This window comes from Perca flavescens, chromosome 2 (genome assembly GCF_004354835.1).
Source record: "Perca flavescens isolate YP-PL-M2 chromosome 2, PFLA_1.0, whole genome shotgun sequence".
Classification (NCBI taxonomy): domain Eukaryota; kingdom Metazoa; phylum Chordata; class Actinopteri; order Perciformes; family Percidae; genus Perca; species Perca flavescens.
The window spans coordinates 20,005,387-20,032,814 of NC_041332.1; the positions used below are offsets into that span (position 1 = coordinate 20,005,387).

Genomic DNA, 27,428 nt, shown 5'->3' on the forward strand with positions numbered 1-27,428 from the left:
CTTTACATTGTTTTGCCTTAACCCTTACTTGCAGTGTGTAAATGTGCACATTTACACACTGTACCAACATGCATGCACACAAAGGCAAAAATACATGTATGTATGTATGGATGCATATATAATAATAATGAAACTGATCTTTCTTTGCATCTATGTCATGTTTTCTCTGGGAGTAGAGATTCCAATTGCACCTCCTACAACCCCATCCAGCAGTACAGAGGAACCATCAGGTGAGTACAGCAGAGAGTCAAACATTGACTTTATCTTTTTTTATAGTCATCTATATGCTGCTACACATCCATATAAGCACATCTGGCCTGGAGGGGAAGATGTAGAAAATATTGTGGAAGTATGTATAAATGGTTATGGGATTTTTCAACAGTCCCACGCATCACCACAATATTTTTCCACTAATGTAAAAAAACAGACTGCCGGATAAATTGGATCCCTCTTGCCTTCCCCCTCCTTATTAAGGCTTCATGAATATTAAATCCATTAGCAGCAACCCTGGGATGTGCCTCCTTTAATCTCTCACACTTTCACAATTAATCAGTCTAACTGCGGCACAGTGGGGTGTTGGTCTAGTGTACAGCATGAGGGCCTGACAGTTTGTTTGATTTGCTCCCTCTCCGTCCAATGCAGTGAAGTGAGTGAGTGATTTAGGTGCACTGGATTTTGTAATTCAGTGTAGGATTCAATAACACCTTTTTCATTTGTTTACCAGATAATTTGTGTTTGAAATGATGCCATCGTGGGTTTACTGTCCTATCTTTAAGGACTGGAAATTACATCAGGATTAGTTGCGGTACAACAAATACTAAAGCTGGATATGACCGAAAAACTATATAACAATACATTTTCAGAATGGGTTCAGTAATGGTAAATGTAAATATTATTGTGGTAAAACATAAGTGTCTTAAAAAAAAAAAATCAGTGCATGAGATTTTATGTCTAATGCCGGCTCACTTCTGATTAGTTTGAAGTGATTAATGCAGTATGAACACTTAGAGATTTTGGACTGTGAGTTCATTTATTGGTTGCATTGGTTGGAATCTGGTTATATGTTAGTGGTTGCTGTAGCTCTTTTCAGTTGAATTATATGCAATCCTTTTATTGAAAATTATGATATGAGTAAACTTGGAACAGTAATAGACTATGTAGAGTAATATGTAATGCGGCAGAATTCATACATAAGTGAAGCACCAAAACTTGCATCTTGTGCTTCATAAACATAAACAGACATACATGTACAAACCCTGTTGGAATAAGTTCCGCATTTTGTTATATGGCCTCATGGTGGAAAAAGTTGAGTCATCTGGCTCACAGCATGTTTGCTCTGTCTCACCCATGAAGTTGCTGGAGGCCCAAGGTATACGTATATTATGTACTGTACGTGAATAAGAGGCTCTTGCAGCTGTTATTGGGCACTAACGTTCCCTGGACAGCTTCGATTGACAGCGCGGTCAGGATACTGCCGGTCCCCAACCCTCCTCTGCCTCTTTTCTTTTCTCTTTCAGTCTCTTTTTGCTCTCCTCCACCTCCTTCGTCTCCCTCTGTTTCACGCTTTGTCTTCACATAACACTGTGGGTGGTGCCGAGCTAGAATATCTGGAGTTTCTCTGGGCCCCCTTGTCAGGAAACTGCCCGCTTTTGGGGTGTAGGAAGTTTTCCTCACCTTATTGAAGGATTACTGGATAAGTGAGAGATGGACCTTTATTACTTCATCAACTTAAATAAATGCAAAGCTGATCAGCATGTTTACTTTTCGGGTTAATGTACATCAACATTCACAAGTAAAAAAGGCATTTTGGATATTTGTGTTTTTTGTGTATGAAAACCATACCCTTACCTCTCCCTCCAATTTATCATGTGAAATATTTGCCTTTGGATACACCCTGGTTTAAGTCTAAAAATCTTCTTGTAACCAAGTTAATTAAGCCGTGTCACTGAACTAATGTAAACACAACCTGGAGGAAATAGAGTGTAATGACTAGGACCGTAAAATTTAATCACGAAAGAGAGTTCTGGGAATTCCCTCTCATATGTATAATGGGCAGCCCAGAGAGGTGGAAATCAATCAGATTGCAAGGTGGAGCACCTTGATGGACATTGTGCATTGACCGAGGGTCCCGCTGGACCACCCGTGCTTGAGGCCCTCTGAACCTCGTCAGAAGGTTGCAGAGCAAACGCACCTCATGCTCAGCCTGATATTCAAACAGGTATGATATCACCTAATATGGGATTGCAAACAGATGTGGTGATTTTATCAAACTATAATTCCCACCCTACTAATAGAGTAATAAAAGATAGATAAAATATTAATATTATACTATTATTTTTTTAACGACTACATTATATATTATATTTATATAAATTATAATTAATAATAATTATAGTAGTAGTAGTAAAGTAGTTATGGGTGGTTTAGAATACATTTACTCGAAAGAACGGAGAAGAAAAAAGGCTGGGGAAGTAAAAAAAGTAAACGATGAAGACAAAAACAAGGAAATCCAAAAAGAAGAAAAATGAAAAACACAAAGGCAAAGAGAAAGGAGAATGAGCAGATGGAGGAGGAGGAAACAGTATGGAGGGGAAGAAGGGGAAGAAGATGCTGAAAAAAAAATATGGAGACTTGTAGGATCAATTGAGACATGTAAAAAGTTCATTTTGAAATAATATAGGCTACATGTACAGTAAATGTGGAAAAAGTGTCCACACGCGCGTGTGTGTGTGCGTGCATGCGTGTATGAGTATGTATGCGTGATAACAGGGGGTGTTGGGCTGACAGCTGTGAGGCAGGTGCCTTGTTGCGCCTCAGTTGAACGAATGGGGGGTTATATTTTTGGTGGGGGTTGAATGGAGAGAATGAGGGAAAATGGAGTGGATATTAATTTGTCTCCTGCAGTAGGGCTCTCCCTCTCTCGACCACACGTAGGGCTGGAATGCATGGAGAATACCTCCGATGGTGTGGCCCAGACAAAACACACATTGTGCTGGTAGGTCACGGATGGTGTGAGTCGCCACTCCCACGGGTCATGACAGAGACGTCTATGCAGCAACGAAATGTGGAGGAGATTAACCGCTGATGACCTGTGATGGCCGCCTCGAGCCTGTCAGGATACAAGATGTGAAAGTAACTAATGATGATGAGGAGGAGGAGAATTGGAGTGACGATGATGAGGGTAACAAGGTTCAGTCTCATGTGTGTGTGCATCTTGTCCGAGGCTGGAACTGATCAGAATCTGTGGCGGACCCCTCCTTGAATTTTTTGGACATGAGTCTTGCTTCACACACCCTGTTCAGTACTTGTTGACTCCACCGCGCTTCACAGTCATGTCAACGTGGGGATCTTATTACGGCACTTAATTGTAGAAGAAATAATGGTGAAATACATTTTTGCAATAAGCAGGGCCCAAAATAGAACAGTACAGTATCAAATGGTCATTATCAATATCAAACAGTTGAACACAATTTAGTTTTTGGTGCCCAAAAAGTTTTTTTTTTTAATGACATTGGCAGGGTTATTTCCTCTCTCCGTGTCTATATACACAGCTGACTCATCTGAACCGCCTCAGTTACAGTAACAGAGGACGAATCAACACATCAGATCTGATTGCACGCCACGCAAAAATCTCAAATCAGGTCAAGACCTCTTACAGCCTCTTCGCTGGCTGTTGTCTGCCTGAAAACAAACCATCTTTTACTCTCCGACGATACAATGAGAAAAGAAGTGGGGGACTCCTTCTCTTTCTTTCCTCCTTTTTTGTCTCCGTCTTTGCTGGACAGGATCCAAACTCACGGCTCCTGTGAGCAGAAATGAACAGAGCAGGGCAGCACACTGGGCTCCATAATCTAATTACATGCTTTATTTGCTGCAATTTGTTTCTCAATCAGTCTGGTTGAGGGAGAAAGCCCTCCTCCTGGGCCGTCATTTACACCTCCTTGTCTCGCTGCTCTGATGCCTCTGATGCTCTCTGTCTCTGTGGCCACGTTCACACTGAGGATCTAGATATATCCAGAGTGTGTCTAGATCTAATTGATATAGATTGGCTGGTCACAACTGGCTTTGAGGGTTAGATGTTGATGTAGATCCAATGTTATCTGTGTGATAACAACAAAATGCATTCTCTATTAGTGTTCAGATATATCAGAACATACTACAGAATGGCCGGTGGTTATTTTAAAACATGGATCTTCAACACCTTTTCTTAGTTGGCAACTCAACTATAATTAAAGTGTGTAATACTTGTATTGAAAAGTTGACTAAGATTCCTGTGTGCATTTTTTTTCACACTGTGCCATTCTGTATATCTGCGGTCAGACACCTCTTCTGTCTTGTTGTGTAGTTTCAGTCGTCCTCAATCATGTAAAATATTGTTTGCTTGATTTGCCTCGCAGAAATGTGTCTTATTTTTCCACTTCCTGTCCATTGCTTTTGTTTAAATCTTATGATAAACTCTTTACTAGTTCTTCTGGTTTGATGCGTTGGATCAGTATGCCATCATCTTCAAGATTCTGGGGAGATGTTGGGGAGTTTGATTTTAAAGTAATTTTAAGCAGCAAAGTCATTTTAAGCAGAATTGTCTACCACCATTTTTATATTTAGGGCATGTTTCACTATGTACTAGTATACTACCTAACCCAGGCCTAGTTTTGCCTTTGTCTAGGGGCACTTTAAAGCTTTGGCTCAAACACATAGAACTGTACAGTACTGTATTCTGTCTTGAAGCACCTTTAGTAAGAAGCATCCCAAATGAAAACGATTAGCTTAAAGGGTTGTACAGCACTTTGATAGAAGGGGCAAAGGTCCACCTCTCAGTTACGCACTTCTCAGTGCTCTGAAAGGCAGGAAACAAAGCGCTGTAGTAACTACATCTACTCAGAACACCCAAAGCACATTTTAGCTCAGTGCTACAGGACTGCTCCCACTTCCCCGCTTGTAACGCACGCACAAAGGGAACATTTGTCCTCACGGTAGGGGACTGCCTGGCCCTAAATGGGGATCTCGGGGTGCTCTCAGTGGGGCCCGGAGCTGTGTCTCAGGGGTACACTAATGGGGAACGAAAGGCTATCAAAGGGAAGTATCATGATGGCATCAAGGGGGGTTATGAGAAAACAAAGCTTCCTTTCCACAGCTCCCCCTTCCATCATTTACATGGTAATCAGGTGCAGCTCATATAGACTCCTCCGTTTCATTTACTTTGCCTATTTTTGTTACTCTCTCTACTTACTACCACCAGCTTCAGCTTATGAGGCAACCAGGTTTTTTTTTTTTTGCTGATTTGGGGGTTTTACTTAAAATCCCAGTCCTCCTCCTCTTCTTCTTACCACCCCCCTGATAAACTTCACTCCTGTCTTCTTCTCTTTTTTTGTCAACCTTTCCACCCCTTCGCTCTCTACCAGTATCCATTCTCCCGCCTCCTTCCCCTGCATTTTTTCTTGTCGTGGTGTTCCCCAGGCAACCTCATTCAAACAGAGTATAAAGGAGAGCAAAGGCATGGAGCACAGATCTGCTCACAACAATGAAGTTTGTTCATATCCAGGCTGCCTGAAAGCTCCAATCCTTCTTCCACAACCCCATCACTCTCCTCCACTACGACTTGATGTCCATCCATCTCTTCCTCGCTAATTTCTTTTACTATACTCATCACAACTTGTAACACTGAAGTGTAAACTAAATAGGTACTCTGGATCCAATTTATGTCAGTTGGGAGAGTGCTCAATGAGCAGAAAAGAAGGGAAAACATTTTTATTTTTTTTAATGGTATGGCCTCACATCACATTATTCTTGCCAGCACTGTATGTGGCTGGCAGCGTGACAGCATAGCATGGGGCAATCACTGAAGCTATATACTCTCTGGATTGCTGGGGACAGCAAAGTGGAGGAAGGGATATACTGTTGCCTTCGTAAGCTCCTAGTAATCTATCATAAAAAATAAAAACTGATGGCAAGGCATATCCTCATGGTTCTATTTGGACAAGAAGCAGGGTTAGTTATAATCTGCAATGCATGTGTGGCCTAGCCCTTGACATAAATAACAGCTTACTTCCAATAACTAAAATGGAAAAACCAATGGAGATATAGTACAGTAAAGAGTTCCCTTACCTCCGCCACACATAGAATATACAAACTTTAATCAAGGCTCTACATGATTTTGTGCACAGAAAAACAGTATCTAGCAAATGTTCTGTTTTAAGGTTGTTGTCCAGATGATAGATCAAGCTCAAATCAACTTTACGTACTCACTTACTCAGCTGCCTTAGAGAGTGTGTACGTACATACTACATGAGTATGTGTGTGTGTGTGTGTGTGTGTGTGTGTGTGTGTGTGTGTGTGTGTGTGTGTGTGTGTGTGTGTGTGTGTGTGAGCCATGAGGCGATTTGGGTGACCCTCTGCCTGCGTGAGGTATTTATTTGTTCACGGCTCCAGAGTGGATGCCCCCCTCCCCAAAAAAAGGCTCCTCTGCCCACCGCTTCATGGATGGCTAATTTTCCCTTCCTGACCTCCCTTTGTGTGGCATTGACCCCCTTCACACCCCCCACCTTCTACTCCCTCAAATAGCCTCTCCCCCCCATCCTCAGTGCAATAAATGCAAAAGCTTGACATTGAAGTGATCCCAGGGTTATTTTTTTCTGGAGGTCGGGGGCTGAGGTGACAGGCGAGGTGAGATTTTGGAGGGAGGCGGGGGTTGAAATGGGTGGAGGGTTGTCTGCACAGGCCTGGCTCATTCCCACAGTCTGACAGGGAGTGAGTGGGTCGATGGCAGCAGTGATTTGTGTTTCTTCTAAACCACTGCTGGTACCATCAGCTCCATTCAGAGGTCCTCACCATCACACATGGAAGATGTAGATGTGGTTAGAGTAAAGTGCCTCCACCACAACCAAAACATGCACCCTTAATGATGCCAGCAGCACCCCAGCAGTCCCATTAGACTACACAATCAAGCCAGACAGATGTGCTTCAACCAGTCAGCCAAAAGAACTAGCTTGCCAGAGATGTTGTCATTATAATTGTTCTCTATAGGGAACCTTTCTTTAAATTTGTAAATGACAGGATCCAAAAGGCAGATGTCCGTTTCTGCTGGTATTGTTTTTCTTCTTTCTTTCTTTACTAAAACTGCCAGACGCAAAAACTCAGGATAGGACAGAAATTTAACTAAAGGTGGTGCTAAAGCAGCTGTCTAAAAGTTTCAAAATTAGAAAATTTGTGCTATACAAGTAAATGTAGAAAATAGAAAATATTTCTTACATTTCAGTCTTGGAGATTATAAAGTTCATCAAGGATTTAACAGGAGCGCTAATCAAATTCCAAGCTCATAGTGTGTTTACAATTTACCACCATCTTTACACATGTAAAACATTATACATATTTAAATATATAAAAAAGCATCAACATGAATTGAACTTATAAATATTATTTTTAATTACTTGAGCAATTGAGTATTCAATTTAATGTGTAAGTGTGTGTGATTTTTTTTGTCCAAAATTTAACAGACAAATTCTTTAGTCCTAACAATTTTACAGTTTTTGCAATTTAAACAGCCTTGTAGGTCCACTTGGCTTTTTTTGTTTTTCATGTTCTGTATATTATTGCTTAATGTGAGAATGTTTTTAGCCAATTATTTTAACAATGAATTTGTAACAAATCCACAAATTAGTTTTCTCCCTCTAATCTCCTAACTGTATTCTCTCGCTTCTTATTCTTGCAGACTGTGACTCTTATTGCAAAGCATCTAAAGGCAAACTGAAGATCAACATGAAGAAGTACTGCAAGAAAGATTACGGTGAGTCAACGGACAACACACAGCCCATTTAATGACTTGGATTAACATTTATTTCTACGGGAAAGCTTAAAAACATGTGGTCTAATTCACTGACTTGGCTCTGGGTAAAAAACAAGTTTCTTATTCTGCAGGAACAAATAGTGTGTGTTGGACTTCTTTAGGAGCAGTAGAATCACTGTGCAACTTAAAGCGCTAAATGTTTTGGTTTGGGATATGCATATGTTTACTACGGGGCTCAGTATACTTCCCATCCCATGCATCCCAGCCCAGCACGTTGCTGGGGAGCTATAGTTTACAGGGAAGGCATTTCACTGATGGCTTACTCCAGTTTTCTGAGGACAGAGACAAATGATCAAATAAAGACAGCAGAACTTCAAGGAGGAAGAGAGAAGCAGACAAACAGAAGGAGAGAAAGGGCAGGATAAAAAATTAGGTAGAGATGTGTGTGTGTGTGTGTGTGTGTGTGTGTGTGTTTGTGTGTGTGTGTGTTGTCTCCGAGCAGGCATTTAAAACCCGGGCGGATAAAGCAAAGACAGTGTGACGGACAGTGGGTGCTCTCTTAGAGATCCTCATTAAGGCAGCCCACTTCCCCCACAACCAACAACCGATGCAATTCTCGCTGCATTCCTGTGACCGTCCGTCCGCCACGCCATTCAAGGTGTGGATAAGACGTATGACCTCTCCCCTCTTCCCCTCCCTCTGTCCCCTCCCCTGATTGAAGTCAGGCTGCTGAACCAAGCAGCGGCATCCTGCAGCATACCTCAGCAGCTTGACAGACAGTCCTGGGCTTTGTTCTGTGGGGATTTGGAGGAGTTAGGGGGTCAGCTTATAGACACCTCCTCTTCCACCAATGCCTGCCTTGCCGCTGATGTCGTGAGAAGTACCCTCGCCTCTGAAATATGTATCCATTCATGCATGAATGTGTCAGCTACATGACTGTTTGCTTTTCTTTGGTTTGGCCAAAAAGCAATGTTGTTAACCTTCCAATATCAGGTTCAATGTTTAGTTTATATCTACAAAAATAGATAACATACAGAATATTTACCTAACACCTGAATGGTAACAGCATTCGAGGGTGGAGCGGTGTAGAGGTATAGAGGTAAAAAGAGACATCAGGATGTCCTGCTGGAGAAACTATCACTCAACAGTTACAGAGTTTCCTCACATATGTACATCTCCCAAGAGTGAAGCCAGCAGAGCCTCCCAACTGATTTGGCATGTGTTGTGTGTGTGTGTGTGTGTGTGTGTGTGTGTGTGTGTGTGTGTGTAGGGGATCTGCTGGTACTGATGGTTGAGATAATACCATGCGAATACAAATGGAAGTTCCTCTTTTGCACCAATGTTTCTAAGGGTAGATGCAGGATATTTTTATGTGGGGTGGCAGAGATCGAAGCAGAGCATAACGGCAGAAAAGAGGAAAGGCTCTTGAGACAAAGAAACAAACTTTCAGAAGAATTTCTGTATATTATAAGACAGTAGGGAAGGGTTCTTCTCATTGTGTGATGGACAGACATGGACGGTAATTATAAACATACAGAGATTTAATGTATTCATATATAAAAGAACAACAGATAATTAATTAGTCCTGGCTGATTACTACAGTATGTTCATCCCTTCGAACCTTTGTAGGTTTTTAGAGATACTTTTTTATTAAATCCACCTGTCCCCTATTAGTTTAAAATGCTACATCATCCTCTGTGTAATCCACTTTCTCCTCGCCTTGCCTTCACCAGGGGGGCTTTGTGCTGCCGATGTAAACGAGAACCATTACGCTTCTTGTCATATCAATGCTTAGCTTGCAACAGCATTATTCAAGATTCATAACAGACCAGAACAAGATCCCTGTACAGTATTTACCACACACAAGCTCAGCAAAGCGGATGAAAAGTCAAACACAATGTAAATCTACAGGATAAATTGAGAGTTTGGACTGTTTTAAAAAGATCAGCAGGGGAGCGGGGCTCCATGCTGCGTAGGGAAACGATGCTACAAGCTTCTGTGGTCGACATACAGACGCAAATAAAGAATCACAGGAGGGAGCAGGGTGTAGGGAGGGGGTGAACATGTCTGATGTCAGAAAAAGCCTGTATAGAACTACTCCAGGCATCTCAGTACAGTGATTGTTGACTAAACACAAACAGAGAGAAGAGCACCTGGTGTTGCAAGGTGGTGCCGACGTCACCAGGTCCCACCAGATGAGCCACGGAGTCCCTGTTGAGACGGGGCCTCAGGGGGACATACAGCACAATTGGGGTGAAAATGACGTACAAATACTCGCAGATGTAGGACAATAAAATGTGTAGACAATAGGGCTGGGCGATATGGCTGAAAACTGTATCACGATATAAGTGTTTCATATCGGTCGATATCGATAATTAATGATATTTTTTTATGACCTATTTAAAAAAAGGACCAGGAAAAAAATATATAAAATTTTAACATTTTTATTTTAAACTTATCTTTCCTCTGATTATAATCCCCTCAGTTATAAAAGCAGAAATGTCAACACAACCATGGAAAACACTCAAATAATTAAAATGTAAACATAAGTCTAAAATCACAATGAACACTTAACAATTATCTCTTAACATTAAGGTGCAAAATTAAAGAATAAGTAAGAAATGCTTAATAAAGTGTAACAAAATAGTGCAAAGTGTTAAATATAAAAAGAAAAAAGTTATTGAACGTTTTATAGAATGCATTTTCTATTGATATTGATTACGTGTCTATTGCGAGACATATCGTTATCGTTTTATCGCCCAGCCCTAGTAGACAAGATAGGAGTACATACCAATTGACAGCTCAAGAGAGTTGCAAAGTGGGAGGAGGTATTTCGGTGGCCCCTGGTTCCAGAAGTAAAAGTCCCATTCATATTCTACATTGACGATGCGACTTACAGATGGGGCTCTTCTACAGCTTGGATAGACGTAAAATGTTCCCAGTTGAATCATCAGTACAAAGGATGAACCACTGGGTTAGAAATGTTTCTATGAACTTGGTTCTTGGAAATCAAAGGTACAAGCTTCCCAAGGTGCATTTTGGTTAAAAAAAAAATACATCCAATCACAGAGCTAAAAGGATGTTATGTGCACTGCTGGTGGTGGGCGCCGGACACTAAATATTACGCTGTTGAGAAAACTGACAAAACTATCTGCAGCTGAAATTGCTCATGTCATGGGTAGTGTAGTATTTTGAGCTGTCCGCCTTGAAAAACTGACGAACACAACTAGAGTGTGGATCTGGCCGCATTTTTCTGTCCGAGCCCGGCCCGCGTCTGACAGAGCAGTAACTGAACCCGACTCGAGCCCGACAGGCATTAAGATATTTATGTCCGAGCCCGACCCGAGCCCGACACAGTTAAAATCTTGTTTTCTTTCTCATACTAATGACACATGTACGTTTGTTTGTGTGGAAAGCTTTAATTAAGCAACTGTAGGAAAGGCATTCGGAAATGTCAACAGATGAGCGCAGTGTTTAGTTATCACAGCTACATAAACAAATTTCCGCACACAGGAAAGCGGATGTTAGGGTAATATTTAAAATTTATTTTAATCACAAAAACGAACCTTTGCATCAAGTAAAACAGGCCCATTGTCTACCTACATAATAACATGTTTAAATTTAAAATGTTCAATGCCTCATCGCGCTGATGAGGTCGAGCCCGACACGAACCTGAACATCATTTCTAAATATCTGTTCGAACCCAGCCCGGCCCGTCGGGTACCGTGAGGTCCCGTCGGGCTCGGGTCGGGTAGCCATCCTCTAAACACAACATGATTTCCCAGGAACAAAGTTGAAATAATTAAAACAGGTGGCTATAACATTAACCTTTAGGGTCGGTTTGTAATCCAGGAGACTCCCTTATTTCTATGTTGAAGAATATTGAGGCTGTCATTCAAAGAAACTTTTTGTAAAACTTAGGCGAGGCAGACTTCATATACATATAGCACTTTCCCTACACAGAAAAACCCAATGGGCTTTACAAAATATACAGAAAGCATAGTGCACACAAACTTTTAACGACTAAAATATAATACTCTTATAATACTGCTTTTAAAAGAAGTGAATCTCACATTCACATCTCAAGTCCTCTGCAGGAAGCGTCAGCAGATTTTGAATTGACTCTGGATGCACTAAAAACACCAAGAGTATTGGAAACTACAGTAGAAGTGTAATCTAGAAACAGATGTTTTCTCAGTTTACAAAGTTAGGAAGTTTGAGCCAGTTTTAGCTCTTTGCCATTCATAAATTGTGACCCCTCGGCGGTGATCCAACATGTACAGGATATATCTCCTAATACTGCCATGATGTTCAGCTCCATTAGCTCGACACTGAAGGAGCAACCAGTGACCCTGTAACACGGTGGTTCATTTCACAAGCTTTCCCATAAGTACAGGAGAAGTATAATGGGACTTAATAGAGATCTGGTCAATATAATACATATTGATACATGCTGGGTTATGATCTATGAGAGGCAGCCCTCTCTTTCCCTCCCCATATCTGAGGGCCATACCGGTTCATCATGTGATATCACTAAGTGTCTTTCCAGCTTGCGTCTCTAATAGCCCTACCCTGCCTCCTAATCACATTACAAATCACACTGCTCTGTCAGTAGTAATGGACATAATGCACGTGGGGCTGTATATCATAGCTGGACCATAGACCAGCCTTTTCCACTGGGGATAGAAACCGTATTCATATCACAAGCGTAGTTTATTGGGATCGTGGGTGCCCGTTCACAAAGGTATACCAAGGTGTTTCTGTGCTCTCATTACTTAACACTTAGAGCCTGGCTGTTGTAAAGAAGAGGACACAAGCAGGCTTATGTGAACAAAACACAATAGAGTTCAGTAAATAAAGGGTCAGATTTTGATCAGAGCTCTTGAGGTCAGAGGTCAGAGCTCTGCATACTATGACATGATCCCTCTTTGCCCCAGCGTGGGTCAGCACTCACAGTGCATTCCATTTAACTCGGAACTCGGAAGCCGAAGCTGGGAATGACGTCATACCCGAATTGACCGTTCGCAAAACCCCGCCCTCGAACGGTCCTCGTCCAATCCTAGCTCAGCAACTGTAACTAAGGAGGACCCCCGTCAAAACATTGCGATTTCAGCAAGATGGTGAAACGATGCGCCTATGGCACCTGCAAGTCTGACACCAGGTACCCCAAAAGTTTAGAGGGAGGGGATGTTTTTTTTCACCTTTCCAAAGCCCAAGACCCAAGCGGAAAGATGCCGACAATGGATTAAGCAATGTGGGAGACCTCACTCATAGCTAAATGCCTCGAAGATTAATAATCATAGCTAGCTACATATGTCTGCTCCAAGGTAAGTAAAGCTAGCGAGCTAACTCATGGCAGTTTGTGTAAATGTGAAGCGTATTTTGTGGCCACAGCACGAAAAATGGTAGGGAGTAATATAAAAAGCCAAAAATCCGCGGCACGTCTTCCGGCGTTTAAGGCGCCCTTTCCCCGTAAGTTTATTCCTAAACCAAACCTCCGCCATCCCGTTATTGTGGTGCGTCCCCAGCGGGCCGCCTTGCGGGCGCTTCCCGGCTTATGGAGCGACCTTTTCGGCCGCCTCATCCAGCGTAGGGCTGAACGATTAATTGCGTTTGCGATAATATCGCGATATGTTAAAACGCGATTTCTTAATCGCAAAGGCTGCGATTTGGTCTCGATTTGATGACTCGGGAGAGCAAATCAGTCTGCACTACGCAGAGAATGCATCAACTTAGCACGCTAACACTACACTGTACCTTGAGCTGACCTCTGTCATTCAAACAATTCTGAGTTGAAGTTTAAAACTTACAGCCATTTTAATAAAATGAAGGGTTTTGCTCGGGCTCAAGTCCATACATGCAGTTAATGAATACAGGCACGCAGAACTGAAGGCTCGGTTGGCAACGAGCTAGCTCTGATTAGCGGTTAGCTCCGGTTAGCGGTTAGCTCCGTTATAAAGATATGGGTGGAGGAGCTTCCACTGAGAGGGGTAACAATCAGACTGATAAATGACGGTTCGGGGAGCTTTCACAGCAGCGTGGCCGCGGTGTTTCAACGGTTTTATTAGTACAGTTAATCCCACGGCAAGACCACCAGCAGCTAACGTAACGATAGCCTCTCTGAGCTAGTGCAGTGTTGACGGTGTCGGCACGCAACTTCACGAGGGGGAGGGGCTGGAGGCAGCTCCTCTCTGTGCACTGTAAAAAAAATGTGTGTGTATGTATATGTGTGTGTGTGTGTGTGTGTGTATGTATGTATATATGTATTTGTATATATATGTGTGTGTGTTTTTACTTATTTAACTGTCTAGTGTGTAATTGTGTGTTGTTCATACTATACAATGATTTATTGTTTGTCTTTGTTGAATAATACAGAAGACAAAGAGCTTAAAAAAATAATCGAATATCGAATTGCAATATTTGGGGAAAAAATCGCAATTAGATTATTTTCAAAAATCGTCGAGCGGGTCCCTCGCGGGCGCCTCCCGGCTTATGGAGTGTCCTTTTCGGCCGCCTCCCGGCCACCTCATCCAGCGGGTCCCTCGCGGGCGCCTCCCGGCTTATGGAGCGACCTTTTCGGCCGCCTCCCAGCGTCCTTTCCCCGAGAAAATAACGTTAAATTTACACGTAAAAAACGAGAATAAAGTCTCCGTGAACACGTATCAATAGATTAAGAATAATGTGGACATTTACACAAACTGCCGTGAGACCGGCTGTTAGCCTGTCAAGCACATGTTGCTATCGACACAGATAATTTAGCAAGAGGTTGAGGTCATTGAACATATCCCTCCACTGCATATTGCAGCCCTTTCTGTCGTGTCCTGGAGGATATGTCTGCTGCATTACTCCAAAACCAATCACTTATACCAACAGGTATGGAGCTCAACCCAGCCATGGCTATGTGTCTGGTTCTCAATTGTTTGACGGGCATAGTAACAGTAACTAGGGGGCGTGGCTTTAGCGAACGGTGAATTGAATGCGTTCCAGTTACAAGTCAGATTTATATTGTTTTCATTAGCTCTTGCCAGGTTAGCCATTGTTAGCAATGCCAGTTTAAAACAACGCATTACGCTGTTTTTGTCATAGACAGTATATAATGGACCAATAGACCCCGTTGCTCTGGACGGAGACCAGTGAAGGCTATAAGAAGCACTTTTCCGGTGATGGCCAGCTTTACTGCGCAGCCTCCAACTGAGAGAATGTGACGTGAGCAACGTGTCTGAAAGTTGTAAGTCTTCTGGTAGCTGTGACAAGAGAAATCTCAATCATTCCCAATCTTACAGATACGGAGACTGTAGGTGTATGTAAGGAGATAACATGGGCACAGGCTAATTATTGATCACTAACATGCTAGTTAACATTAGTAATTAAACCTAAACATCTCATGTAAGTCGAAACTGCCTGCGAGCTTCTCCTGTACTATACGGTAATTCCTCTACTATGCGACAGTAAGTCACTTGGTTATGACACAATTGTTAGCTTATTTTTACAAAAACGTCTGCTACGGAGCCATAACGTGAGGTACAAGGTAATGGAGCCTTTTATACATTGTCGTGTTTCTTTGGAACTAAACAACGGACAAATAGAGTCTTTAAACGCTTCAGATGTAAAGTTATTCGCAGTCAAGTGACGTAAAAAAAAAATGGCGGTCAGCGGAATGCTAACAGGAGGTGATGGCCAGTTAGCAACAAAATGGCGCCATGATGGCTCGAGTTCTGAAGCGAAGCTTACCCCCTTGGTTTTTGTGCATACAAACCACCTAACAACATGTCCACAGATGCGGCCCTTTGCGGCATTCCCCCTCTCTCTCTCCCCTTTCATGTTTAAGCTGTCCTGTCAAAAAATAAAAAGGCCTAAAATACCCCCCCAAAAAAAAAAAACATTGTTCACATATTAATGTCCCCCTCAGGATGAATTGTAATAACTATGGTGATTCTCTGACCTTTAGTCTAGTGCCACAATGAGGTAAAGAAATAGATTTTTTTCAAATACCTCGATATATGACCAAATACGGAACTAATGACATTGGCCACAACTGTTAATATTTATGCTAATTACTAAAACTAAGATGGTGAACATGGTAAACATTATATCTTCTAAACATTAGCATGTTAACATTGTTATTGTAAGCATGTTAGCATGCTGATGTTAGTATTTAGCTAAAAGGACCTATTTTCCAAATCCTAGCCTCACAAAGCCACCAGCATCTGCAGACTGTTAGTGGAGGCAGTAACCTTTACAACTGAATATAAGAAATCTCACATTAGGCCAAAGCGATAACCCGGTATCTCTTTTGTCCCCCCGACTTCACACTGCAGCTGTCCAGGTGCACATCCTGAAGGCAGACAAAGCCGGCGAGTGGTGGAAGTTCACCGTCAACATCATCTCTGTCTACAAGCAGGGCGAGAGCCGCATCCGCCGTGGGGACCAGTTCCTCTGGGTCCGCACCAAAGACGTGGCCTGCAAGTGTCCCAAGATCAAGCCTGGGAAAAAGTACCTTCTGCTGGGGAATGACGAGGACTCCCCCGGCCAGAGCGGAGTGGTAGCAGACAAAGGCAGCCTGGTTATCCAGTGGAGGGACACGTGGGCACGCAGGCTCAGAAAGTTCCAGCAGCGCGAGAAGAAAGGCAAGTGCAAGAAGCCATAGGCGGAAAAAGATGGAGAGGATGCCGGAGAGGGGGAGGAATTCAAGAGAAAAGCTGAGCGGGTGATTTTAAGAAACAAAAAAAAAAAAAAAAAAGGTGAAAGAGAGGCAGACAGAGGACCACGGACAGACAAGAGACTGTTTATGTCGCTGCTTTTTTTGTGTAGAAGCATGAAGAGAATTATTTAGGATGATTTGTTTTTGTAGTGAACTTTTGTTGAAGCTCACCTTGCAGATTTGGTTTTATGTTTGATTTTACTTTGAGATTTGTCTCTCTTGTGGATTTGCCGAATTTGCACCTATTACCAGCATATCAAGTTATTTGTGTTTGTTTTCTTTATCTTAGTATGAAATCATTATATTTTATGGTTAAATTGTATGGATATTTTCTGCTGGTGCAAAAATGACAGAAAAAGCCACTTAATTACCACTGCAAGTTTGCCTCTGCATGGTTTTCTTGTTGTATTCGTAGGTAAGAAGCAAGCTTGTTTCATCAAAAGTCTTCACTGATCTGATTTAGGCAATAATATTTCCTCCGTTAAGAATTGTGCCATAAATAATATTGTTTGCAAGCCACAAAAATGCATAATACATTTAGCTGTTAATGAGTTGCCATTTCTTTCCCCTGTTGTACAAATTCAGGTATTTCTGCAACTCAAGAAACAAGAAATAAGAAATCTGTAGTGCTACTTTTTTACAGTATTGATAAAGGAATTGTTGACCTGATAAATCTTGATTGTTACTCCCCTATTTGCCTCCTTAAATTCCATTAGTTACATTTTGGTGGTTCAAAAATTTGTACAAGCCTGCATGTAAACGCATCTTATTTGAGACTGTAATGTTCAATTCACTAACTCATGCTGCTCATGGTAGGCCTACTAATAAAATTACACCTTTTTGCACGGCGTGCATTTAAAATTACTGATTTCACTTTTAGTACTTACAAATAATTGAGATTTTATTTATTTCACAACTCCACCAGGAGTTTAACAAAGGACCAGCGGCCAGACACATTGTTATAAAAACATTATTAAAATATTCACAAAATCAGGAATTGTTCTTTGGTGGTAATTATTTTTTACAATCTGATGGCAGTAAAGCTAATAAAAAAAACAATAATGAATATGGGTTCTGGAGTGGCTACAAAATAAAACGTCAAATGTTTTAGTTTGTTTTAATTTATTACCATCAACATTTTAGTGACAATATTTACTTTTACCACAAAATGATTAGAGCTGTGAAAGTTACCCAATATACGGTTCCATTCATTTTACAAAGTGGATGCAGCATCATTGCTGTGCAGCTGCAAGTACTGCATGTTCTTAAGAGGATACTGACAAAGACCTGCATATAGTATGTAACCAGTGCAACAATGCAGATGTTTGCATGATTTTAAATGTATTCCTTTGCATCAGCTGATGAAAAATACTTTCGACAATGTGCCAGAATTTATCTTTCAAATACTGTATGTATGAATAAGACAAAGGAAGATACTGCAATGTGGATAGCTACCGACCACTAAATCTGAAAAAGAATCTGAAAAGAAAACAATGTCCTTACCTCATGTAGCGCAGAAAGGAATCCTAGCGCAGAAAAAAATACAACTTCTGCGCAAACTGCACCTTGAAAAAAGTGCTCAACCATTACTTAAAAGTATTTTTGAAATCCACCTCACACTGGCTTGTTTTCATCTAGAATAATTCCTACAGTACTATGAGATTTGAGATAAATACCTTTACAGTCCACACACACACACACACTCTTTTGCAAACACAATGCATGACTGTACATTCACTGTGCAACCAGTCAGAAGCCACAGTGTCCCATTGAACTGTCACATTAATTCTCTTCACTTCAACACTTGCACAGGGAGAAAAGGGGTGAATTGCAATCACTTGACGCTGCTTGATTCAAACCACATTGCTCATTTATTTGTATGCAGTTCGGTTTGGATTTCTCTAAGGAATACGTGGTAAAAACACAGCTCTGGTTTGTAAAAGCCTGCAGTGTGTCTGATGTATCATAAACTGGAGTTCCTTTTTAGTCCATCCCAAAACACTGTGAGCAACATGTTTGAAGTTGCCGGTATTTGTTGTTTCACAAAAATCACATTTAGCACCTTTTAATCTGCCCCACAGCACGACTCTTTTCAAGACACGTGGTTTTAATTTAATGAACTCTCTACGTCCTCTGTTTAAAAATGGTCATTTCTGATTCCACTCTCTCTCAGAAAATTACTCATTTGTTTAGGAATTTTCTGATTGGACTGAAATGGCTTCTAGATGATGACCAATAAGACAGGCTTTTTTAAACCACGAGAAATCTAAATCCCCTGGGTTTGACTGTAAGATAAAAGGAACAGATGACGTTGTTTGCTGAAGTACTTCTCGGTATTTACATTTGAGTTGTTTTTCTTTTCTTTTTTAATGTACAATCAATCCAATGATCGTGATGTCAGTCCATCATGATGCTCTACTGATGACGACATACTCACACACAGTATAATTACACGTCCCTGCTATCATTGTTAATCCTACAACATATCATTACGTGTCAATGGTCTTTTTCTTCTGTTTGGCACAATGTAATCTGTAATCACACCTCTCTAGTCTCAGTAGTCCCATGCTGTAAATTTTACATCCGTCTCCTGAGCGATGGTTTGACAAGCTTCCTGATGAAATGCCACACACACACACACACACACACACACACACGTCAAAGCATTGCTTTGTGTTCATACTATGAATTGTAAATGTTGTTTAGTTGTCACCATTGCCAAGACTTTTTTTGCAATGTTGTTTTACAATGCGTACTAATATATTATGGTTATTATATATGAATATATTTAATGACACAAGACATTGTGGATTTTATTGTCTTTTTCAACTTTTTTTTTTTAACTTGTTTGTGGTTGTTTAGATCATTGCCATTAAAGAAAGACATAATAACTACTGAACACACCAACCTGGTAGAACTAAATTCAGATTTTCAGTTGAAATAAACTTGTTACATTGAAAACCATTTGCCTCTGTTGATTTGAATCATTACATTTTAATTAGTTATTTGTTAAGTTAACACGAAAGAATATAGTCCGCCTTCCTCCATTTACTGGTTGCCACTTCATAACATGTATGGTAGAGAAAACAATATTATGCAGATTTTGCTACGGAAAAATGGTGATACTAGTGTTTCCAGCTAAATATGTTACAAAACTGCAATCCTCCAGAGTAAACCCTGAGCGTAAACACAGACAGACAGGAGTCCAGGGACTATTAACTGAAAACGTCATTTATTAGAAATTACAAGCGGAATTGATTTACAAGGAAGGAAAGCAGCCATGTTAGTTACACAGCCGAGCTGTTTGTTTTGGCTGAGAGCTATTCTATAAACATTATAAAATCCCAAGACAAATGATAACATTACAGCTGCTACAGTAATGCATGGGTAAATATAAGGGAGTGTGAATATTGCAAAGCTTGCGGAATTACAGTGCCCAGTGTGAGCCTCAGCCCAGACCACATCCAGACTTATGAAAGGAAAGCTCCTGCTACCTGCGGGAGGTCCTACTGTTGGGTCAACATTTGCCACAGTCCAAGCTACAATTTTTTTTTTAAAGGCTTACAAACCTACAAATAATTTAACTATTTCATACATTGTCATTTTAATATCCACTTGAACAACTGGTACAGAGGACAATTTACATTGTAGCAACATATTTTATATTAAAAAAAAAACAACGATTTACTGTATAGAAAAATGTAAGTGTGCTGCTATAGGACTTAAGTCTTTATTTCACATTTGCACACAGCCACCAGTGACCTTTGTCGCAATATGAAGATGAAGAATAACTAAATAAAATCTGTGTGAGAAAGTGTTTAAATGACTGTACATGTGTGTACTGCAGATGCAAAGGTTTCAAGCTGGTCTTCTGCCCCAAAGTATCATTGTAGTAGTCGTTGAGCACAGGTCCATGATCACTGCTGTCCTCGTCTGCTACACAGGCCACACGGCGACGACTATGATGGCTATAAGAAGCAGTACGATCACCACCAGCATCCCTGAAAGAGGAAAAGTGAGAGAAAAAGGTAATCAGATGGCAAAGGCAAAATCAGTTGTGAATTGATCCAGCTAACAAAGTATGTCTATCCATAGCCTGATACAGCTTACTCATTCGTGCCACAGTCCTCCATTGTTGTCTCTGTAAATACTCACTAGACCACAGAATGCTTATTAATCTGCAGCGCAAAATAGTCCCAAACAAATACACTACTTACTTCTCAGTGACATTTGCTAAAAACTACATTGCCTAGCTGTTGACAATAAATAAATACATACATTTGTCACCTGAGGAAGACTACAGGTACTAAGTGGTTAGACAGTTTGACTAAATGAGGTCACTATTTAATAATAAAAAAAAGTGTTTTGACTTATATTTACTTTGCTGTACAGCTTTGTGATAAAACCTTTGGGGTTCAACAAATTGCCTCTAACTTTAATGTTGAACATTGAAATGTCAAGCAGTTGAGGAACTCCAAACCTGATTTTAGGCAGACTCACAGAGGAGGAGGGGGATGCAGCAGACACAAGGGAATACACTTGGAAGAGGTAAGAAGCCTGCATACCTCACCACTAATTTTCAAAATCCTTGATCTAACGCAAGTCCCAAGTGCTTATGCCCTCACAGCACATCACCATTTTTCTCTTGATGACTTAATGCAATTTACATGCGTTCAACGGCCACAAAAGCTTTATTGCCACAGATTGCTTACTGTGATAGGCATATGTTTCTGATTCTGCCTTGAGAGGATAATCATTGTTTTTCACGGATACCATGGAAGCAGAAAAAAATGTGCAAAAGCTCACTCACACTTCATCAAAGTGCTTTACCCGCAGGACCTGAAAATATTACACTTTTTATTATAGTCGCCACCCAAGGAAAAAAAAAATATACCCTTTCTGTTGTAAAATCCACTACAGGTGGAATTTTCATTCTTCGTAAAAAGATAAAAGTCTTCTGGGAACTTCACAATCAAATGTGAATGAATGTTACCAACTTGGTGAAGTCAAGCTAGAGTCTTACCGATAAATCGTACGGACGGTATTTTGGCCAATATAAGTTTATCGCAGCTATTTCAGTATCTCAGTAGCCAATAAGTAACAAGTAATTGTGGAACAAAAATGCCAAAGATTCAAAATAGTGTTTCCAAAAGAGAGCACTATCAAGTTTTTATGAGTTTGTAAAGTGTTGGCTCAGTCTATATCTTGGAACAATCACCAAATTTAAGGGATCCTTTTCAAAAATGTTTTTCTTTAAGGAAATTAATATCAGCTGATATATTGAAACCAGATGTTTTTCAACTCCTAAATAACATCTGTATTGGCCTAAAATATCCAGTATTGGTTGGACTATAACTCAATGCAAAACAATAGTGGCTATGGAAACTCAACCTGAGAAAATCTTTGGTACATCTATCATGATGATAACAGTATTAGGAATTTAAAGAGTGGTTGGTCAAATATATTGAAAACTGACATTCAGGGCAGGATTGATTTATTTTTATATATATATATATATATATATATATATATATATATATATATATACATATACACATACATACATACATACATACATACATACATACACACATATATACACACAGTTCAGAAAGTATTTTAGGGGATATACTGTAAGAGAGAAGTGGTGGTGGGTGGCTTTTATCATGCGCATCATAAACACTTGAATGCCTTTAGGATGTGGTGGTCTATCACTCAGTATAGCATAGATAAATATATTCTGTGACCTATACCACACACACATAAGATATGGAGAACATTTTCCAAGGGTGCGGTCAGCCACTATTTCCCCCATCTCGCTCCTTCTAGAGTGGCACAGGAGTGAAGATTTCAAACAACTGCATCTCTGGCTGGTCTGACAGTCCCCTCACTGACTCAAGCTGTCCATTGTTATTTTGCATGCGGCTGGTATTTTCCCCAGCCTTTCACATTGGGTTAACATTTCTCTCATTCTTTGGCTCTCTCCTCCTGCGTTCCCCTGCACGGCCTAATTAGTTGTCTTTCCCACAGGGAAAGAGACAGGGCAAGATATAAGCCATGCTGAACTAATTGCTTGCGGTGGTAGTGGTGGTGTGGTGGTCTGATGAAATGTAAGGCTGATGCTGGTTTCTTTGCCAGGATTCGGGGTATGCCTGTAAGGGGTCCAGATGTCTTTGACTCATTGTGTCATTCTTTTGTTTCTTTTAGGTATTTATGGCTAATAGTCTCTTTATCTGCATATAGTTAATTTGTTGAGTCCAGTGTGTTTCTATTCTGTTTGAGGGTAAGGTGTTCATGTATAGATCCATGGGACATGCACGTTGCAAGTTATCACTGGTCTACACAGGACCTCGCCTCCTGATAACTTACACATGTGAGCATAATATAAATGTCAAAGTAGAAACACACGTTCAAATAGATTTTGTGATGGCTCTTTAAAAGCCTCATGCTTAAAGCAAATACACACACGCACAAATTCCCAGCAATTATCATTGTTTGGGTGTAAACGATACCGCCGCAACACCCAGTCCATATTAGATTCAAACATCAGAATTTCATTCAGCCTGGTCCAACATCTGTCAGCAACTCCATGTGATAACACCATAGCAACAATGGCAATAAAGGCTGGGCTGTATAACATACGCATATGTTAGTGTGGAGCAAGGCTCTCACACCCTCTAATGTCATATAACAGTCAGTCATGAAGCCACATTAGACACCCACACTGACCCTCACGTTCCTCTAGGGCCAGCCCTGTCTGTCTCAGTAACTACACAAGCTACTCCTGACCCCCAAGAGGCCCTCCAGAGACTAATGACAACAATGGCGGTTGCTTGCCAAATAGATTAGGGCTCTGGTGTGACACTGATGCTGAGGGAGATAGTTGGTGTCTGCTGATAGACTGACCACCCAGGAGCTTTGGAGGCCAGAGTCTGGGTTCATCCCATCTGAGCAATTTTCAGACGCATCAGTAAGACAAATCACAGAGAAAAAAGGAATAATTGGTGAGAGCCTTGGACAGACCGAGACAATCCCCGAACCTCCCTCACTACTCCCTCCGTGCCCTTTGCTTATGGTTCAAAGATCTTTTCTCACCACAAAAGGCACAGATGACCTTTAAAGAATAAAGGACAACTTTTATGTTAACATCATTAACTAATCATCATTTTTATCACAGACACAAAAATTAAGTATTACATACACATGTTAAACATATGCATTTCTTTATTATTTCTAATACAACAGCAGACATAGTGTGAGCATTAGTACAAACCCAACAAGACTTAGAGGCTAAAGCCAAGCTACCTGCTCTGTAACGCTGCACTTAAGCACAGCGGTGCTTTGTGCTTCATGCTAACAACAGCATGCTAACACCATCACAATGAAAATGCCAACACTGATGTTAAGCCGATAAGATGTTTATCGTGGTCACCATCTTAGTTTATCATGTTAGAATGCTAACATTTGCTAATCAATAGTAAACTAAAGTACAGCTGAGGCTGATGGAATTTTTTTTGTTTTGAAGGTACTTTGAAATTTTGACCCGATGATGGCGCTAGATGAAAAGTCAGGGGAATCACCAGGTGATTACACTTTATACTATGGGGGACATGAATGTCTGTTCTAAATTTAAAACCAATAATTATTCAACCTCATGGTGCCGCTAGAGACAGAGCCAGGGGGTCACCAGAATCAGTAGGATTCAACCTTTGGGAACTATAAATTCCTAGCCTGGGTAAACCCTGACGAACTTCCGGCAAATTTGAGATTTGGCTTTACGTGACGACGATAGTGCAGCGACGGCGAGCAGCTTTTGTTTACATTCAACATGACGGCTACCGAAGCGCAGCGTCACCCGGATTGTTTGTCTGATTGGTTGGACTATCCAATGAGCCCAGAGGCATTTCAACGGCGTCCGTTGGTGACGCCCCTTTGGAAATGAACTGTCAATGAACCTTTCCCAGACCCACTCTCAGTTACAGCTGAGAAGAGTCTGGTGTCAACCAGGCTAATGAATTCCTAAACCACCATTTTGTGCAAATCCATCTTGTAAACTTTAGGATATTTCACAGGGCAACTTTGACCAGATGGTGGTGTGAGAGAAAAAGACAGGAGATCACCAAAGTAATTAAGATTCATCCTCTGGGCACCATGAATATATGAATCAAATTTCATGGGAATCCATTCAATAGTTGTTGAAAGATACTTCAGTCTGGACCAAGTGGAGGACAGACAGGCAAACTGACCTTGCAATAGACATAGAGCCCATAGCGAGGCTAAAAAATATTCTTTGATCATATTTTTTAAATATTCTCCTGCAGCCATTCAAATTACTGCACTGGTCTGCCAATAAATTGTAAAATGTTGAGCTAATATACATGAGATTAAAAGGTCAGATAGTCCGCTGGTAGATGAAACCTAATGCGTCACGGCAAACCCTTTCAAAAACTAGACGTGACAAGGGTTTCTCGAGGCAAGTTTAATTTAAATTGCCACTCACTGAGAAGAATCTCAGATGTGGAAACATCATTAGCAGGATGTATAACTTTAAGCAATCCTTTCATCAAACATGTGAAACATATTCAATTGGTTTCCAACAGTATACCATGTCAGGGCTGAACAGGAGGAACAAGAGCTGGAAAGAAAGTTCGAACTGATTTAAAGTCGACAAAAGTTTTAAACTCTACTTCCCTATTGAGCAAAATTAAAGTTTCCTCTACAACTCCTGACTCACAACTATAGACTCCGTGTAGTTACTCGCCCAACATGCTCCTCTTCCAACACTGTCAAATGCTGCCCCTCAACTACAATCTCTTTAGACATCCCCTCTAGTCCAAACAGTACAAAACTACTTGAGATGCGAGCCACCTGCGGGATTCACAGGGTTGCAGAAGTGGCCCTCAACAAACTGAGGATTAGCTCTGTTGAGAAGGGTTGCTCAACCACTGATGTTGCCTGATGGGGAGGCTTAAGCTCTGGGGAACACACTACTCTCCAAGAGACCCTTTGGTCCCGTAGACTAATCTGCCACACTAATCCAACCATACTCAAAGGTTCTACTCCTCAATTCCCACCAACATCATCTAAAACAAGCGGTAATGACTCTGTGAACCAGCGGTTTAAAAAAAAAAGAAGAAAAAAAAGGATGGGTATTGAAAATCCTGCTACCATTGTCAATTGATGTCCAAGTTTCAACACTAATAATCATGTTTAAATCCCTTTTTCCAGTTTAAAAAAAATAAACTTCACAAAAGTGTTTAATTTAGTGTTCAATGAAATATAGTCTAAAATTTGTCAAAATATGATTTAAATCAATTAATATTTGATTTAAATCAATAAATATTTGATTTAAGCCAACAAGACCAAGAATCGGACCCGGCAGTGGCAAGCAAACGTTTTAAAGGCAGAGTTGGTAACTATTTCCAATATAAACTTTTTCATATATTGTTTGAAATGGTCTTTACACTCTGAGGCTCTGAAAAAGAAGCGAAAAAGATCTGTCATCTGTAGATGCTGTAATCCTGTAGAAACGCCCACCAATCACTGCCTCGTGGTCCGCTTGGAAAGTACCAATGAAATGCCTCCTTGCGCTGCTGCGCATACCCTCCTACCCCCTCCCGTGTACGAGCCTGAGCTCAATGTACGTTGTCACCGCATTGTAGTCATGTTTGTTTCAAACATTCTGTATGATAATATTACATGAAGTAAAATTGCGGCCCTTTCTCTGCTCTGAAGGCCGGCGGTGCTCGTGCACGTCTGTGTGTGGGTCGATGCCCCGTAGTGTTGACGAACTGACCGAAGAGCCGGTTAATTAACCCGACTCGTGTCACTGAGCCGGGAGAATCGAGTGCCATACGTCAATGAACCGACTCACTCCTGTTTTTTTCTTTTACTTCATTCGTGCAGTTGGCATTATATAAATGTCAATGGTTGGCCGTTGTGTAGCTGGTATTCTTCTGCTACTGTGTGTGTTGTGATCTAGCTCATTAGCGCCTCCGCTGGACTGGAGTGGTGGTGGTAGAATCAATCAGGAAATTAGCTACTAATGCCTAGACCCGAACGAGACCGAATGTAACTGTGCAACCGGCCGGCCCGCTCGACTCTAATGTAACCGTGCAACCTGCCGGCCGCTCGACTCTAATGTAACCGTGCAACCTGCCGGCCCACTCGACTCTAATGTAATCAAGCGGTGTCTTGGTTCTCGGCAAGTTTGAGTTATTAACCGAGCCTTGTTTCTGTTGCATCTTAGAGGATTGTGTTCACGGCAATTCACACATTATCGATGGGGAAGTACAGTACATCACATACAAATACACGTCATGTTATTTTGGTAGTTATGTTAAGTTAAATGTTAGAGAAGTGAATGTTGCTACGTGGTAGCTAGGCTAGGCTGTCACAAGGAGACCGCGCACCAGGCTACTGAACGAGACAGTAAGGACCGTAACCGAGGCTACTGCATGAGTCTATATTCAAACGGGTGTCTAGGTTCTCGGCAAGTTTGAGTTATCAACCAATAGCAGAAGCCTTTATTTCTTGTGCATCTTAGATGATTGTGTACATACAAATTAATAGATTACATTATCGATGGATATCACACACAAATGCACGTCATGTTATCTTAGTAGTTAAGTTAAATGTTTGTTACGTGATAGGTAGGCTGTCACCAGTAGACTGTGCACCAGACTACTGAACAAGACCGTAACCGTGCCTAATGCATGAGTCATGTAATCTAACGGGTGTCTAGGTTCTCGGCAAGTTTGAGTTATCAACCGATAACAGCCTTTATGTCTCGTGCATTTTAGAATTGTGTTCATGGAAATAAAATAATGCTTTAATGCAGTTAAATTAAGTCTAAGTCTTGTGTACATTTAGGAGATAGATGTTTCCAATAGCCCGTGCTGTAGAAAAACCCAGTATGTTTCCACACAATGGCTGTTTCACAAC

General features: G+C 41.0%; 2 protein-coding genes across 3 annotated transcripts in view; one reads left to right on the forward strand and one right to left on the reverse strand.

The window, feature by feature from the left end:
* The window catches only part of ntn1a (netrin 1a), a 65,805-nt gene extending 46,357 nt beyond the window's left edge, over positions 1–19,448 (forward strand). For both annotated transcript variants that reach the window (XM_028606153.1, XM_028606161.1), the window contains 3 exons: positions 177–230; positions 7,709–7,783; positions 16,102–19,448. In XM_028606153.1, coding sequence (XP_028461954.1) covers positions 177–230; positions 7,709–7,783; positions 16,102–16,430 — 458 coding nt within the window. In that variant the 3' untranslated portion in view covers positions 16,431–19,448. The remainder of the gene's footprint in view (positions 1–176; positions 231–7,708; positions 7,784–16,101) is intronic.
* Positions 19,449–19,694: 246 nt separating this feature from the next.
* The window catches only part of stx8 (syntaxin 8), a 46,918-nt gene continuing 39,184 nt past the window's right edge, over positions 19,695–27,428 (reverse strand). The window contains exon 8 of the mRNA XM_028567662.1: positions 19,695–20,485. Coding sequence (XP_028423463.1) covers positions 20,421–20,485 — 65 coding nt within the window. The 3' untranslated portion in view covers positions 19,695–20,420. The remainder of the gene's footprint in view (positions 20,486–27,428) is intronic.